General features: G+C 52.8%; 1 protein-coding gene across 1 annotated transcript; it reads right to left on the bottom strand.

Moving 5' to 3' along the window:
* Window positions 1-13383: 13383 nt before the first annotated feature.
* On the bottom strand, window positions 13384-16753 carry LOC137849036 (uncharacterized). Its single transcript, XM_068668514.1, has 2 exons — window positions 16258-16753; window positions 13384-15654 (listed from the first exon to the last, which is right to left on the bottom strand). The coding sequence occupies exon 2, from the start codon at window positions 15595-15597 to the stop codon at window positions 13399-13401; it is 2199 nt and encodes a 732-aa protein (XP_068524615.1). The 5' UTR covers window positions 15598-15654; window positions 16258-16753; the 3' UTR covers window positions 13384-13398.
* Window positions 16754-16981: the final 228 nt, after the last annotated feature.

Below are 16981 nucleotides of genomic sequence, written 5' to 3'. Positions count from 1 at the left end.
TATATTTAGGCTTGCGGTGAAAGAGTGAACCCGGAGGGTCCAGTTGCATGTGGGGCTGCATAAAGGCTCCCCTGGGGAGTTCAGTTGTACCCAAAGCCTTCCTTTGGGGGCACTTCTGGATGGGTGAATGGGGCTTGAAACGTATTTTCTGGAGCCCGAGTTTTCAGTCTTCTGCCATGGTGGCTAGGGGTATATTTAGGGTTGCTCGTAAACAGTGAACAAGGAGGGTCCAGTTGCATGTGGGGCTGCGTAAAGGCTCCCCTGGGGAGTTCACTTGTACCCAAAGCCTTCCTCTGGGGGCACTTTTGGATGGGCGAATTAGGCTTTTAATGCATTTTCTGGGGCCCGAGTTTTCAGTCGACTGCCAGGCGGGCCAGGGCTATATTTAGGGTTGCTGTGAAAGAGCGAATACGGAGGGTCCAGTTGCATGTGGGGCTGCGTTAAGTCTCCCCTGGGGAGTCCAGTTGTACCCAAAGATTTCCTTTGGGGGCACTTTTGGATGGTCCAAGGGGAATCGCAATGCGTTTTCTGAGGCCCGCTTTTTCAGTCTTCTCCCATTGCACCGAGGGCTATATTTAGGCTTGCGGTGAAAGAGTGAACCCGGAGGGTCCAGTTGCATGTGGGGCTGCATAAAGGCTCCCCTGGGGAGTTCACTTGTACCCAAAGCCTTCCTTTGGGGGCACTTCTGGATGGGTGAATGGGGCTTGAAACGCATTTTCTGGAGCCCGAGTTTTCAGTCTTCTGCCATGGTGGCTAGGGGTATATTTAGGGTTGCTCGTAAACAGTGAACAAGGAGGGTCCAGTTGCATGTGGGGCTGCATAAAGGCTCCCCTGGGGAGTTCACTTGTACCCAAAGCCTTCCTTTGGGGGCACTTCTGGATGGGCGAAAGGGGCTTGAAACGCTTTTTCTGTGGCCCGAGTTTTCAGTCTTCTGCCATGCTGGGTAGGGTTATATTTAGGGTTGCTGTAAAGAGCGAACACGGAGGGTCCAGTTGCATGTGGGGCTGGGTAAAGGCTCCCCTGGGGAGTTCAGATGTACCCAAAGCCTTACTTCGGGGGCACTTCTGGATGGGCGAAAGGGGCTTGAAACGCTTTTTCTGGAGCCCGAGTTTTCAGTTTTCTGCCATGCTGGCTAGGGTTATATTTAGGGTTGCTGTAAAGAGTGAATACGGAGGGTCCAGTTGCATGTGGGGCTGCATAAAGGCTCCCCTGGGGAGTTCACTTGTACCCAAAGCCTTCCTTCGGGGGCACTTCTGGATGGGCGAAAGGGGCTTGAAACGCTTTTTCTGGAGCCCGAGTTTTCAGTCGTCTGCCATGCGGGCCAGGGCTATATTTAGGGTTGCTGTGAAAGAGCGAATACGGAGGGTCCAGTTGCATGTGGGGCTGCATAAAGGCTCCCCTGGGGAGTTCAGTTGTACCCAAAGCCTTCCTTTGGGGGCACTTTTGGATGGTCGAATGGGGCTTGTAGCACGTTTTCTGGGGCCCGAGTTTTCAGTCGTCTGCCATGCGGGCCAGGGTTATATTTAGGTTTGCTGTGAAAGAGCGAATACGGAGGGTCCAGTTGCATGTGGGGCTGCGTAAAGGCTCCCCTGGGGAGTTCAGATGTACCCAAAGCCTTCCTTTGGGGGCACTTTTGGATGGGCGAATGGGGCTCGTAACACATTTTCTGTGGCCCGAGCTTTCAGTCGACTGCCAGGCGTGCTAGGGCTATATTTAGGCTTGCGGTGAAAGAGTGAACCCGGAGGGTCCAGTTGCATGTGGGGCTGCATAAAGGCTCCCCTGGGGAGTTCACTTGTACCCAAAGCCTTCCTTTGGGGGCACTTCTGGATGGGTGAATGGGGCTTGAAACGCATTTTCTGGAGCCCGAGTTTTCAGTCTTCTGCCATGGTGGCTAGGGGTATATTTAGTGTTGCTCGTAAACAGAGAACAAGGAGTGTTGCAGGAAGCACGGCCGAAAGCACGACAGACACACAGTAGAGTCAGATCATGCTCCATTTTATTGCCCGAATAGCCTAACTTTTATAGAGAACTTAACAGGGGTGGACAGTGTTTCACACAAGATTATTGGTCAAAAGCACTCAGACAAACAACTATAAGAAAACAACCCCACCTGCAAGAAAACAACCCCTTGTGATTAGCAGTCACATAGATCTTGTCCTTGAAGCCAGCTACTGGTAACAATATTTTTCTGTATTCCTCAATTGGGCAATGTGGGAACACTGTCATGGGAACTTCTCATAGTTGCCCTGGTAGCTTGGTTTGCTCAGCTAAAGCAAGCCATAGGATTTTTGCTGTTTCAAGAAATCCCTCAACAAAGGAGGGTCCAGTTGATGTGGGGCTGCGTAAAGGCTCCCCTGGGGAGTTCAGTTGTACCCAAAGCCTTCCTTTGGGGGCACTTTTGCATGGTCCAAGGGGAATCGCAATGCGTTTTCTGAGGCCCACTTTTTCAGGCTTCTCCCATTGCGCCGAGGGCTATATTTAGGCTTGCGGTGAAGGAGTGAACCCGGAGGGTCCAGTTGCATGTGGGGCTGCATAAAGGCTCCCCTGGGGAGTTCAGTTGTACCCAAAGCCTTCCTCTGGGGGCACTTTTGGATGGGTGAATGGGGCTTGAAACGCATTTTCTGGAGCCCGAGTTTTCAGTCTTCTGCCATGGTGGCTAGGGGTATATTTAGGGTTGCTCGTAAACAGTGAACAAGGAGGGTCCAGTTGCATGTGGGGCTGCGTAAAGGCTCCCCTGGGGAGTTCACTTGTACCCAAAGCCTTCCTCTGGGGGCACTTTTGGATGGGCGAATTAGGCTTTTAACGCATTTTCTGGGGCCCGAGTTTTCAGTCGACTGCCAGGCGGGCCAGGGCTATATGTAGGGTTGCTGTGAAAGAGTGAACCCGGAGGGTCCAGTTGCATGTGGGGCTGCGTTAAGGCTCCCCTGGGTAGTTCAGTTGTACCCAAAGCCTTCCTTTGGGGGCACTTCTGGATGGGTGAATGGGGCTTGAAACGCATTTTCTGGAACCCGAGTTTTCAGTCTTCTGCCATGGTTGCTAGGGGTATATTTAGGGTTGCCCGTAAACAGTGAACAAGGAGGGTCCAGTTGCATGTGGGGCTGCATAAAGGCTCCCCTGGGGAGTTCACTTGTACCCAAAGCCTTCCTTTGGGGGCACTTCTGGATGGGCGAAAGGGGCTTGAAACGCTTTTTTTTTTGGCCCGAGTTTTCAGTCTTCTGCCATGCTGGCTAGGGTTATATTTAGGGTTGCTGTAAAGAGCGAACACGGAGGGTCCAGTTGCATGTGGGGCTGCGTAAAGGCTCCCCTGGGGAGTTCACTTGTACCCAAAGCCTTCCTTTGGGGGCACTTCTGGATGGGTGAATGGGGCTTGAAACGCATTTTCTGGAGTCCGAGTTTTCAGTCTTCTGCCATGGTGGCTAGGGGTATATTTAGGGTTGCTCGTAAACAGTGAACAAGGAGGGTCCAGTTGCATGTGGGGCTGCATAAAGGCTCCCCTGGGGAGTTCAGTTGTACCCAAAGCCTTCCTTTGGGGGCACTTCTGGATGGGTGAATGGGGCTTGAAACGTATTTTCTGGAGCCCGAGTTTTCAGTCTTCTGCCATGGTGGCTAGGGGTATATTTAGGGTTGCTCGTAAACAGTGAACAAGGAGGGTCCAGTTGCATGTGGGGCTGCGTAAAGGCTCCCCTGGGGAGTTCACTTGTACCCAAAGCCTTCCTCTGGGGGCACTTTTGGATGGGCGAATTAGGCTTTTAATGCATTTTCTGGGGCCCGAGTTTTCAGTCGACTGCCAGGCGGGCCAGGGCTATATTTAGGGTTGCTGTGAAAGAGCGAATACGGAGGGTCCAGTTGCATGTGGGGCTGCGTTAAGGCTCCCCTGGGTAGTTCAGTTGTACCCAAAGCCTTCCTTTGGGGGCACTTTTGGATGGTCCAAGGGGAATCGCAATGCGTTTTCTGAGGCCCGCTTTTTCAGTCTTCTCCCATTGCACCGAGGGCTATATTTAGGCTTGCGGTGAAAGAGTGAACCCGGAGGGTCCAGTTGCATGTGGGGCTGCATAAAGGCTCCCCTGGGGAGTTCAGTTGTACCCAAAGCCTTCCTTTGGGGGCACTTCTGGATGGGTGAATGGGGCTTGAAACGCATTTTCTGGAGCCCGAGTTTTCAGTCTTCTGCCATGGTGGCTAGGGGTATATTTAGGGTTGCTCGTAAACAGTGAACAAGGAGGGTCCAGTTGCATGTGGGGCTGCATAAAGGCTCCCCTGGGGATTTCACTTGTACCCAAAGCCTTCCTTTGGGGGCACTTCTGGATGGGCGAAAGGGGCTTGAAACGCTTTTTCTGTGGCCCGAGTTTTCAGTCTTCTGCCATGCTGGGTAGGGTTATATTTAGGGTTGCTGTAAAGAGCGAACACGGAGTTGCAGCACAGTTGCATGTGGGGCTGGGTAAAGGCTCCCCTGGGGAGTTCAGATGTACCCAAAGCCTTCCTTCGGGGGCACTTCTGGATGGGCGAAAGGGGCTTGAAACGCTTTTTCTGGAGCCCGAGTTTTCAGTTTTCTGCCATGCTGGCTAGGGTTATATTTAGGGTTGCTGTAAAGAGTGAATACGGAGGGTCCAGTTGCATGTGGGGCTGCATAAAGGCTCCCCTGGGGAGTTCACTTGTACCCAAAGCCTTCCTTCGGGGGCACTTCTGGATGGGCGAAAGGGGCTTGAAACGCTTTTTCTGGAGCCCGAGTTTTCAGTCGTCTGCCATGCGGGCCAGGGCTATATTTAGGGTTGCTGTGAAAGAGCGAATACGGAGGGTCCAGTTGCATGTGGGGCTGCATAAAGGCTCCCCTGGGGAGTTCAGTTGTACCCAAAGCCTTCCTTTGGGGGCACTTTTGGATGGTCGAATGGGGCTTGTAGCACGTTTTCTGGGACCCGAGTTTTCAGTCGTCTGCCATGCGGGCCAGGGTTATATTTAGGTTTGCTGTGAAAGAGCGAATACGGAGGGTCCAGTTGCATGTGGGGCTGCGTAAAGGCTCCCCTGGGGAGTTCAGATGTACCCAAAGCCTTCCTTTGGGGGCACTTTTGGATGGGCGAATGGGGCTCGTAACACATTTTCTGTGGCTCGAACTTTCAGTCGACTGCCAGGCGTGCTAGGGCTATATTTAGGCTTGCGGTGAAAGAGTGAACCCGGAGGGTCCAGTTGCATGTGGGGCTGCATAAAGGCTCCCCTGGGGAGTTCACTTGTACCCAAAGCCTTCCTTTGGGGGCACTTCTGGATGGGTGAATGGGTATTGAAACGCATTTTCTGGAGCCCGAGTTTTCAGTCTTCTGCCATGGTGGCTAGGGGTATATTTAGTGTTGCTCGTAAACAGAGAACAAGGAGTGTTGCAGGAAGCACGGCCGAAAGCACGACAGACACACAGTAGAGTCAGATCATGCTCCATTTTATTGCCCGAATAGCCTAACTTTTATAGAGAACTTAACAGGGGTGGACAGTGTTTCACACAAGATTATTGGTCAAAAGCACTCAGACAAACAACTATAAGAAAACAACCCCACCTGCAAGAAAACAACCCCTTGTGATTAGCAGTCACATAGATCTTGTCCTTGAAGCCAGCTACTGGTAACAATATTTTTCTGTATTCCTCAATTGGGCAATGTGGGAACACTGTCATGGGAACTTCTCATAGTTGCCCTGGTAGCTTGGTTTGCTCAGCTACAGCAAGCCATAGGATTTTTGCTGTTTCAAGAAATCCCTCAACAAAGGAGGGTCCAGTTGATGTGGGGCTGCGTAAAGGCTCCCCTGGGGAGTTCAGTTGTACCCAAAGCCTTCCTTTGGGGGCACTTTTGCATGGTCCAAGGGGAATCGCAATGCGTTTTCTGAGGCCCACTTTTTCAGGCTTCTCCCATTGCGCCGAGGGCTATATTTAGGCTTGCGGTGAAAGAGTGAACCCGGAGGGTCCAGTTGCATGTGGGGCTGCATAAAGGCTCCCCTGGGGAGTTCACTTGTACCCAAAGCCTTCCTTTGGGGGCACTTCTGGATGGGCGAAAGGGGCTTGAAACGCTTTTTCTGTGGCCCGAGTTTTCAGTCTTCTGCCATGCTGGCTAGGGTTATATTTAGGGTTGTTGTAAAGAGTGAACACGGAGGGTCCAGTTGCATGTGGGGCTGGGTAAAGGCTCCCCTGGGGAGTTCAGATGTACCCAAAGCCTTCCTTTGGGGGCACTTTTGGATAGGCGAATGGGGCTCGTAACACATTTTCTGTGGCTCGAACTTTCAGTCGACTGCAAGGCGTGCTAGGGCTATATTTAGGCTTGCTGTGAAAGAGTGAACCCGGAGGGTCCAGTTGCATGTGGGGCTGCATAAAGGCTCCCCTGGGGAGTTCACTTGTACCCAAAGCCTTCCTTTGGGGACACTTCTGGATGGGCGAATGGGGCTTGAAACGCTTTTTCTGTGGCCCGAGTTTTCAGTCTTCTGCCATGCTGGCTAGGGTTATATTTAGGGTTGCTGTAAAGAGCGAACACGGAGGGTCCAGTTGCATGTGGGGCTGCGTAAAGGCTCCCCTGGGGAGTTCATATGTACCCAAAGCCTTCCTTTGGGGGCACTTTTGGATGGGCGAATGGGGCTCGTAACACATTTTCTGTGGCTCGAACTTTCAGTCGACTGCCAGGCGTGCTAGGGCTATATTTAGGCTTGCGGTGAAAGAGTGAACCCGGAGGGTCCAGTTGCATGTGGGGCTGCGTTAAGGCTCCCCTGGGTAGTTCAGTTGTACCCAAAGCCTTCCTTTGGGGGCACTTCTGGATGGGTGAATGGGGCTTGAAACGCATTTTCTGGAACCCGAGTTTTCAGTCTTCTGCCATGGTGGCTAGGGGTATATTTAGGGTTGCCCGTAAACAGTGAACAAGGAGGGTCCAGTTGCATGTGGGGCTGCATAAAGGCTCCCCTGGGGAGTTCACTTGTACCCAAAGCCTTCCTCTGGGGGCACTTTTGGATGGGCGAATTAGGCTTTTAACAGTTTTTCTGGGGCCCGAGTTTTCAGTTTTCTGCCATGCTGGCTAGGGTTATATTTAGGGTTGATGTAAAGAGCGAATACGGAGGGTCCAGTTGCATGTGGGGCTGCGTAAAGGCTCCCCTGGGGAGTTCAGATGTACCCAAAGCCTTCCTTTGGGGGCACTTTTGGATGGGCGAATGGGGCTCGTAACACATTTTCTGTGGCCCGAGCTTTCAGTCGACTGCCAGGCGTGCTAGGGCTATATTTAGGCTTGCGGTGAAAGAGTGAACCCGGAGGGTCCAGTTGCATGTGGGGCTGCATAAAGGCTCCCCTGGGGAGTTCAGTTGTACCCAAAGCCTTCCTTTGGGGGCACTTCTGGATGGGTGAATGGGGCTTGAAACGCATTTTCTGGAGCCCGAGTTTTCAGTCTTCTGCCATGGTGGCTAGGGGTATATTTAGGGTTGCTCGTAAACAGTGAACAAGGAGGGTCCAGTTGCATGTGGGGCTGCGTAAAGGCTCCCCTGGGGAGTTCAGTTGTACCCAAAGCCTTCCTCTGGGGGCACTTTTGGATGGGCGAATTAGGCTTTTAACGCATTTTCTGGGGCCCGAGTTTTCAGTCGACTGCCAGGCGGGCCAGGGCTATATTTAGGGTTGCTGTGAAAGAGTGAACCCGGAGGGTCCAGTTGCATGTGGGGCTGCATAAAGGCTCCCCTGGGGAGTTCAGTTGTACCCAAAGCCTTCCTTTGGGGGCACTTCTGGATGGGCGAAAGGGGCTTGAAACGCTTTTTCTGTGGCCCGAGTTTTCAGTTTTCTGCCATGCTGGCAAGTGTTATATTTAGGGTTGCTTGTAAACAGCGAACACGGGGGGTCCAGTTGCGTATGGGCCTGCATAAAGGCTCCCCTGGGGAGTTCAGTTGTACCCAAAGCCTTCCTTTGGGGGCACTTCTGGATGGGTGAATGGGGTTTGAAACGCATTTTCTGGAGCCCGAGTTTTCAGTCTTCTGCCATGGTGGCTAGGGGTATATTTAGGGTTGCTCGTAAACAGTGAACAAGGAGGGTCCAGTTGCATGTGGGGCTGCGTAAAGCCCCCCCTGGGGAGTTCAATTGTGCCCAAAGCCTTCCTTTGGGGGCACTTTTGGATGGTCGAATGGGGCTTGTAGCACGTTTTCTGGAGCCCGAGTTTTCAGTCGTCTGCCATGCGGGCCAGGGTTATATTTAGGGTTGCTTTGAAAGAGCGAATACGGAGGGTCCAGTTGCATGTGGGGCTGCATAAAGGCTCCCCTGGGGAGTTCAGATGTACCCAAAGCCTTCCTTTGGGGGCACTTCTGGATGGGCGAAAGGGGCTTGAAACGCTTTTTTTTTTGGCCCGAGTTTTCAGTCTTCTGCCATGGTGGCTAGGGTTATATTTAGGGTTGCTGTAAAGAGCGAACACGGAGGGTCCAGTTGCATGTGGGGCTGCGTAAAGGCTCCCCTGGGGAGTTCAGATGTACCCAAAGCCTTCCTTTGGGAGCACTTTTGGATGGGCGAATGGGGCTCGTAACACATTTTCTGTGGCCCGAGCTTTCAGTCGACTGCCAGGCGTGCTAGGGCTATATTTAGGCTAGCGGTGAAAGAGTGAACCCGGAGGGTCCAGTTGCATGTGGGGCTGCATAAAGGCTCCCCTGGGGAGTTCAGATGTACCCAAAGCCTTCTTTTGGGGGCACTTTTGGATGGGCGAATGGGGCTCGTAACACATTTTCTGTGGCCCGAGCTTTCAGTCTTCTGCCATGCTGGCTAGGGTTATATTTAGGCTTGCGGTGAAAGAGTGAACCCGGAGGGTCCAGTTGCATGTGGGGCTGCATAAAGGCTCCCCTGGGGAGTTCAGATGTACCCAAAGCCTTCTTTTGGGGGCACTTTTGGATGGGCGAATGGGGCTCGTAACACATTTTCTGTGGCCCGAGCTTTCAGTCGACTGCCAGGCGTGCTAGGGCTATATTTAGGCTAGCGGTGAAAGAGTGAACCCGGAGGGTCCAGTTGCATGTGGGGCTGCATAAAGGCTCCCCTGGGGAGTTCACTTGTATGCAAAGCCTTCCTTTGGGGGCACTTCTGGATGGGTGAATGGGGTTTGAAACGCATTTTCTGGAGCCCGAGTTTTCAGTCTTCTGCCATGCTGGGTAGGGGTATATTTAGGGTTGCTCGTAAACAGTGAACAAGGAGGGTCCAGTTGCATGTGGGGCTGCGTAAAGCCCCCCCTGGGGAGTTCAATTGTGCCCAAAGCCTTCCTTTGGGGGCACTTCTGGATGGGCGAAAGGGGCTTGAAACGCTTTTTCTGGAGCCCGAGTTTTCAGTCTTCTGCCATGCTGGCTAGGGTTATATTTAGGGTTGCTGTAAAGAGCGAACACGGAGGGTCCAGTTGCATGTGGGGCTGCGTAAAGGCTCCCCTGGGGAGTTCAGATGTACCCAAAGCCTTCCTTTGGGGGCACTTTTGGATGGGCGAATGGGGCTCGTAACACATTTTCTGTGGCCCGATTTTTCAGTTTTCTGCCATGCTGGCTAGGGTTATATTAAGGGTTGCTTGTAAACAGCGAACACGGGGGGTCCAGTTGCGTATGGGCCTGCATAAAGGCTCCCCTGTGGAGTTCAGTTGTACCCAAAGCCTTCCTTTGGGGGCACTTTTGGATGGTCGAATGGGGCTTGTAGCACGATTTCTGGGGCCCGAGTTTTCAGTCATCTGCCATGCGGGCCAGGGTTATATTTAGGCTTGCTGTGAAAGAGTGAACCCGGAGCGTCCAGTTGCATGTGGGGCTGCATAAAGGCTCCCCTGGGGAGTTCACTTGTACCCAAAGCCTTCCTTTGGGGGCACTTCTGGATGGGCGAAAGGGGCTTGAAACGCATTTTCTGGGGCCCGAGTTTTCAGTCGACTGCCAGGCGGGCCAGGGCTATATTTAGGGTTGCTGTGAAAGAGTGAACCCGGAGGGTCCAGTTGCATGTGGGGCTGCATACAGGCTCCCCTGGGGAGTTCAGTTGTACCCAAAGCCTTCCTTTGGGGGCACTTCTGGATGGGTGAATGGGGCTTGAAACGCTTTTTCTGTGGCCCGAGTTTTCAGTTTTCTGCCATGCTGGCTAGTGTAATATTTAGGGTTGCTTGTAAACAGCGAACACGGGGGGTCCAGTTGCGTATGGGCCTGCATAAAGGCTCCCCTGGGGAGTTCAGTTGTACCCAAAGCCTTCCTTTGGGGGCACTTTTGGATGGTCGAATGGGGCTTGTAGCACGTTTTCTGGGGCCCGATTTTTCAGTCGTCTGCCATGCAGTCTAGGGTTATATTTAGGGTTGCTGTGAAAGAGCGAATACGGAGGGTCCAGTTGCATGTGGGGCTGCATAAAGGCTCCCCTGGGGAGTTCACTTGTACCCAAAGCCTTCCTTTGGGGGCACTTCTGGATGGGCGAAAGGGGCTTGAAACGCTATTTCTGTGGACCGAGTTTTCAGTCTTCTGCCATGCTGGCTAGGGTAATATTTAGGGTTGCTGTAAAGAGCGAACACGGAGGGTCCAGTTGCATGTGGGGCTGCGTTAAGGCTCCCCTGGGGAGTCCAGTTGTACCCAAAGCCTTCCTTTGGGAGCACTTTTGGATGGTCCAATGGGAATCGCAATGCGTTTTCTGAGGCCCGCTTTTTCAGTCTTCTCCCATTGCGCCGAGGGCTATATTTAGGCTTGCGGTGAAAGAGTGAACCCGGAGGGTCCAGTTGCATGTGGGGCTGCATAAAGGCTCCCCTGGGGAGTTCAGATGTACCCAAAGCCTTCTTTTGGGGGCACTTTTGGATGGGCGAATGGGGCTCGTAACACATTTTCTGTGGCCCGAGCTTTCAGTCGACTGCCAGGCGTGCTAGGGCTATATTTAGGCTAGCGGTGAAAGAGTGAACCCGGAGGGTCCAGTTGCATGTGGGGCTGCATAAAGGCTCCCCTGGGGAGTTCACTTGTATGCAAAGCCTTCCTTTGGGGGCACTTCTGGATGGGTGAATGGGGTTTGAAACGCATTTTCTGGAGCCCGAGTTTTCAGTCTTCTGCCATGGTGGCTAGGGGTATATTTAGGGTTGCTCGTAAACAGTGAACAAGGAGGGTCCAGTTGCATGTGGGGCTGCGTAAAGCCCCCCCTGGGGAGTTCAGTTGTGCCCAAAGCCTTCCTTTGGGGGCACTTCTGGATGGGCGAAAGGGGCTTGAAACGCTTTTTCTGGAGCCCGAGTTTTCAGTCGTCTGCCATGCTGGCTAGGGTTATATTTAGGGTTGCTGTAAAGAGCGAACACGGAGGGTCCAGTTGCATGTGGGGCTGCGTAAAGGCTCCCCTGGGGAGTTCAGATGTACCCAAAGCCTTCCTTTGGGGGCACTTTTGGATGGGCGAATGGGGCTCGTAACACATTTTCTGTGGCCCGAGCTTTCAGTCGACTGCCAGGCGTGCTAGGGCTATATTTAGGCTTGCGGTGAAAGAGTGAAAACGGAGGGTCCAGTTGCATGTGGGGCTGCGTAAAGGCTCCCCTGGGGAGTTCAGTTGTACCCAAAGCCTTCCTCTGGGGGCACTTTTGGATGGGCGAATTAGGCTTTTAATGCATTTTCTGGGGCCCGAGTTTTCAGTCGACTGCCAGGCGGGCCAGGGCTATATTTAGGGTTGCTGTGAAAGAGCGAATACGGAGGGTCCAGTTGCATGTGGGGCTGCGTTAAGGCTCCCCTGGGGAGGCCAGTTGTACCCAAAGCCTTCCTTTGGGGGCACTTTTGGATGGTCCAAGGGGAATCGCAATGCGTTTTCTGAGGCCCGCTTTTTCAGTCTTCTCCCATTGCACCGAGGGCTATATTTAGGCTTGCGGTGAAAGAGTGAACCCGGAGGGTCCAGTTGCATGTGGGGCTGCGTAAAGGCTCCCCTGGGGAGTTCAGTTGTACCCAAAGCCTTCCTTTGGGGGCACTTCTGGATGGGTGAATGGGGCTTGAAACGCATTTTCTGGAGCCCGAGTTTTCAGTCTTCTGCCATGGTGGCTAGGGGTATATTTAGGGTTGCTCGTAAACAGTGAACAAGGAGGGTCCAGTTGCATGTGGGGCTGCATAAAGGCTCCCCTGGGGAGTTCACTTGTACCCAAAGCCTTCCTTTGGGGGCACTTCTGGATGGGCGAAAGGGGCTTGAAACGCTTTTTCTGTGGCCCGAGTTTTCAGTCTTCTGCCATGCTGGGTAGGGTTATATTTAGGGTTGCTGTAAAGAGCGAACACGGAGGGTCCAGTTGCATGTGGGGCTGGGTAAAGGCTCTCCTGGGGAGTTCAGATGTACCCAAAGCCTTCCTTCGGGGGCACTTCTGGATGGGCGAAAGGGGCTTGAAACGCTTTTTCTGGAGCCCGAGTTTTCAGTTTTCTGCCATGCGGGCCAGGGCTATATTTAGGGTTGCTGTGAAAGAGCGAATACGGAGGGTCCAGTTGCATGTGGGGCTGCATAAAGGCTCCCCTGGGGAGTTCAGTTGTACCCAAAGCCTTCCTTTGGGGGCACTTTTGGATGGTCGAATGGGGCTTGTAGCACGTTTTCTGGGGCCCGAGTTTTCAGTCGTCTGCCATGCGGGCCAGGGTTATATTTAGGTTTGCTGTGAAAGAGCGAATACGGAGGGTCCAGTTGCATGTGGGGCTGCGTAAAGGCTCCCCTGGGGAGTTCAGATGTACCCAAAGCCTTCCTTTGGGGGCACTTTTGGATGGGCGAATGGGGCTCGTAACACATTTTCTGTGGCTCGAACTTTCAGTCGACTGCCAGGCGTGCTAGGGCTATATTTAGGCTTGCGGTGAAAGAGTGAACCCGGAGGGTCCAGTTGCATGTGGGGCTGCATAAAGGCTCCCCTGGGGAGTTCACTTGTACCCAAAGCCTTCCTTTGGGGGCACTTCTGGATGGGTGAATGGGGCTTGAAACGCATTTTCTGGAGCCCGAGTTTTCAGTCTTCTGCCATGGTGGCTAGGGGTATATTTAGTGTTGCTCGTAAACAGAGAACAAGGAGTGTTGCAGGAAGCACGGCCGAAAGCACGACAGACACACAGTAGAGTCAGATCATGCTCCATTTTATTGCCCGAATAGCCTAACTTTTATAGAGAACTTAACAGGGGTGGACAGTGTTTCACACAAGATTATTGGTCAAAAGCACTCAGACAAACAACTATAAGAAAACAACCCCACCTGCAAGAAAACAACCCCTTGTGATTAGCAGTCACATAGACCTTGTCCTTGAAGCCAGCTACTGGTAACAATATTTTTCTGTATTCCTCAATTGGGCAATGTGGGAACACTGTTATGGGAACTTCTCATAGTTGCCCTGGTAGCTTGGTTTGCTCAGCTACAGCAAGCCATAGGATTTTTGCTGTTTCAAGAAATCCCTCAACAATTCCCCCTTCTTCTTTTGAGCAAACCAAGCCCGACACAGCAGTTTTACATGTGACCCTTTAGCTATAGTTACAACACACAACGATGATTACCACCACCATAAACCAAATCCTTAATCCCCTTGTGACTAAACCCAGCAACCATCTACACCTTGTTTCAAACAAGTCAGTGAACCATTGATTGAAAGGATTGATACCATATTGAATCTTTCTCACGTGCTCTTTCAGGAAAGTAATGGATTTGTGAATTGACTCATTATGATCAGAAAGGTTTAAACAGTACATTCCCTTAAAGTCCTCACACCCATTCCTTTGAGCCAAAAGCAAGATGTCAATAGCAGCTTGATCCTGTAAAAGCAGATGTCGCAGACTATTTTGATCTGGTAACATCTCCTCAAGTATCTCTGTCGTGGCATAGGCTTGCCTCTTGGCCCAGCATACCAAATTTTCTAAGTTGTTACGTGCGGCCGCAGATGCCACTCCAGACACTGAAATTGCTAATGCCGCTCTAGCTGCAACCCCACACAATTCAACATTATCATTGCAATCCGATGCAAGCAATGCCCATTTATGTCTGGTGATCTCACGCAACTGTAGCAAGCTAGGAGCAAATACAATGAGTTTATCTAAGTAACATGGACATCTGACAGCATTTGTAGGGATACCATGCCAGGCCCCATCCCCACAAATCAGAAGCACATCAGGAGGTAAGGCCAAAGCTGCACAATTGTTCCAAACACTGCAGTTGTTACCCCTTGTCTCCATGCTACAAACCCCTAAACCCTGCTTAGCAGCGTCATTGTAATCACAGGTGTTATTTGTGTTTTTGTACCAGTATGGCCCTTTCCCGGTTCCTGTAGCAGGATTCACCTGATACCCACGGCTACGTTCACATTTGTAGCCACCTTTCAGGTTGATACAGATTTGACTACAGATACCAGGGTTTTGACATTCATCAATTCCACAGTTTCTCTTTTCTACAAAGTCAAACCCAGCTGGACAGTCACATTCATTTATGTTGCATTCCTTCAGGGGCTCATCACCCCAGTCCTTGCAGTCTCTCTGCTGGTTACACACTTTATTGGTATCTATGCATTCTCCACTTCTGCACTTGAATTTGCCAGGTCCAGAGCACTGAATAACATTGTTACAGTTTGCTTCATCAGTGCCATCCAGACAGTCTCTCACACCATTGCACTGCCTACTCCCATGGACACAGTTCCCATCTTCACATCTGAACTGGTCTGACCTGCAGGTCTGAGAAGGGCAGTTAATTTCATCACTTCCATCCTTGCAATCAGGATCTCTGTTACAGTCTTTTTCACCATCACATTTCCAGGACACCAGGATACACAAGGTTGACTGAGGACCACAGCTGATTTCATTTACCTGGCATGTTCTCATATAACACAGATCAGCAATCTCATCAGACCCATTTTCACAGTCCGGATCCCCCTCACACTGCCATCTGTTTGGCACACACTGACCACTGTTGCACACAAAGTCAGATTCAGCACACGTCTTCTTCACACAAGCACTCTCATCACTGCCGTCTGAGCAGACTTCACATTTTGCTCTAGCACTGTCGGCAGCAGTGCACAGGCAGGTGAGGGCGAGCAGCAGGCAGAATGCCCCACAGCGCGGCAGTGCCTGCCGCCGCCCTGCACCTATGTCACTTATACTACTCCTATTACCCGTGCTGTTAGTGTCAGTGGCATCCTCCTGGTACCGTTTGTGTCTTTGCCGCCCCTTACTCTCCCCCTTTTCTTTTTGCCACTGACCATTCACCACAAATGGATGAGACACATGATTACTAGTTAGGAAAGAGAGTGTAACGTCTGCTATATGGCTGCAGGCAGTGCCAGCTGCAATCCTAGAAGCTGTTTGTGAACGAGCCTGCCGGTGGTCATTTGGCAGTGTAATCTGCGTCTCTGCACTCCTGCCCTGCAATAGAGCTAAATCGTCATTAATAGTCCGTAGAATGAGGTAACCCCACGGAATGTTATCCAGAAACATAGTTATAACACCGATCTGGGGACGAATAGTCTTTTTTGCATTGCAAGATAAACCTGTTATAAAAAGAATGCCAAAGAGAAGCAGCACAGCCGCCGCTGCCTCCATGGTTACGTCAGACAGGCTGCAGGGTCCTGATGTCCGCCCCTCTGCTCTGTGCCGACTCGCCACACGGTGAGAGTCGGCTGCCGTTGTCCACTGATGCCTCTGGTCTCCCGTAGCAGCTCGATCTCGGATGTCCCGCATCACACCGTGATCACGTCAATTTCCCGCGGCCCTCCGCAATTCCACGTCTCGCCGCAACTCCGTTTCCCGCGGCCCTCCGCAATTCCACGTCCCGCCGCAACTCCGTTTCCCGCGGCCCTCCGCAATTCCACGTCTCGCCGCAACTCTTTTTCCCGCGGCCCTCCGCAATTCCACGTCCCGCCGCAACTCTATTTCCCGCGGCCCTCCGCAATTCCACGTCCTGCCGCAACTCCGTTTCCCGCGGCCCTCCGCAATTCCACGTCCCGCCGCAACTCCGTTTCCCGCGGCCCTCCGCAAGTCCACGTCTCGCCGCAACTCTTTTTCCCGCGGCCCTCCGCAATTCCACGTCTCGCCGCAACACTATTTCCCACGGCCCTCCGCAATTCCACGTCCCGCCGCAACTCCGTTTCCCGCGGCCCTCCGCAATTCCACGTCCCGCCGCAACTCCGTTTCCCGCGGCCCTCCGCAAGTCCACGTCTCGCCGCAACTCTTTTTCCCGCGGCCCTGCGCAATTCCACGTCTCGCCGCAACTCTATTTCCCGCGGCCCTCCGCAATTCCACGTCTCGCCGCAACTCTATTTCCCGCGGCCCTCCGCAATTCCACGTCCCGCCGCAACTCTATTTCCCGCGGCCCTCCGCAATTCCACGTCCCGCCGCGACTTCGTTTACCCGCGGCCCTCCGCAATTCCACGTCCCGCCGCAAAACCCCGTTTCCCACCGTTTTCCGCGTCTCTCAGCGGGAGTACCGCGTCTCACCGTGAGGCCTGTGTACCGTGTTTCCGGGCCGGTGTCCGGTCTGCTCAAGCGCCGGTCGGATGGGCGCTCCGAAGTCCCGACAGCGCGGCGAGATCGCGGCGCCGCTGGTCCCGGCGCTGCCGGTCCCGGCGCCGCTGGTCTCCTGGTCTACCTGCGTTCGGATGTGCCGGCGCCGCTGGTGTCCCGCGGCGCTGCGATGTTTGCCCCGGCGCCGCTGCGATGTCCGTGCTCGGCTGCGATGTCTGCTCCGGTGCTGCGATGTCCTGCTCCGGTGCGATGTCTGTTCAGGTCCTGTTCAGGTCTCCCGCTGCGATGTCCTGTTCAGGCCCTGTTCAGGTCTCAGCCTGTTCGGGCGCCATATGTTGCAGGAAGCACGGCCGAAAGCACGACAGACACACAGTAGAGTGTGTCTGGTAACAGCTACTGGTAACAATATTTTTGTTACCAATGTTAACAATGTCAGCTACTGGTAACAATATTTTGTTACCAATTGTTAACAATGTCAGCTACTGGTAACAATATTTTTCTGTATTCCTCAATTGGGCAATGTGGGAACACTGTCATGGGAACTTCTCATAGTTGCCCTGGTAGCTTGGTTTGCTCAGCTACAGCAAGCCATAGGATTTTT

Source organism: Anas acuta, unplaced genomic scaffold, assembly GCF_963932015.1.
Source record: "Anas acuta unplaced genomic scaffold, bAnaAcu1.1 SCAFFOLD_80, whole genome shotgun sequence".
NCBI classification, from domain to species: domain Eukaryota; kingdom Metazoa; phylum Chordata; class Aves; order Anseriformes; family Anatidae; genus Anas; species Anas acuta.
Note: the sequence above shows the minus strand (reverse complement) of the source record. Positions and strands in the feature narration are given on the sequence as shown.

Excerpts from the sequence above, each read along its gene's own strand:
- LOC137849036 (XM_068668514.1), bottom strand. The coding sequence starts at position 15,597 with ATGCGGGACATCCGAGATCGAGCTGCTACGGGAGACCAGAGGCATCAG.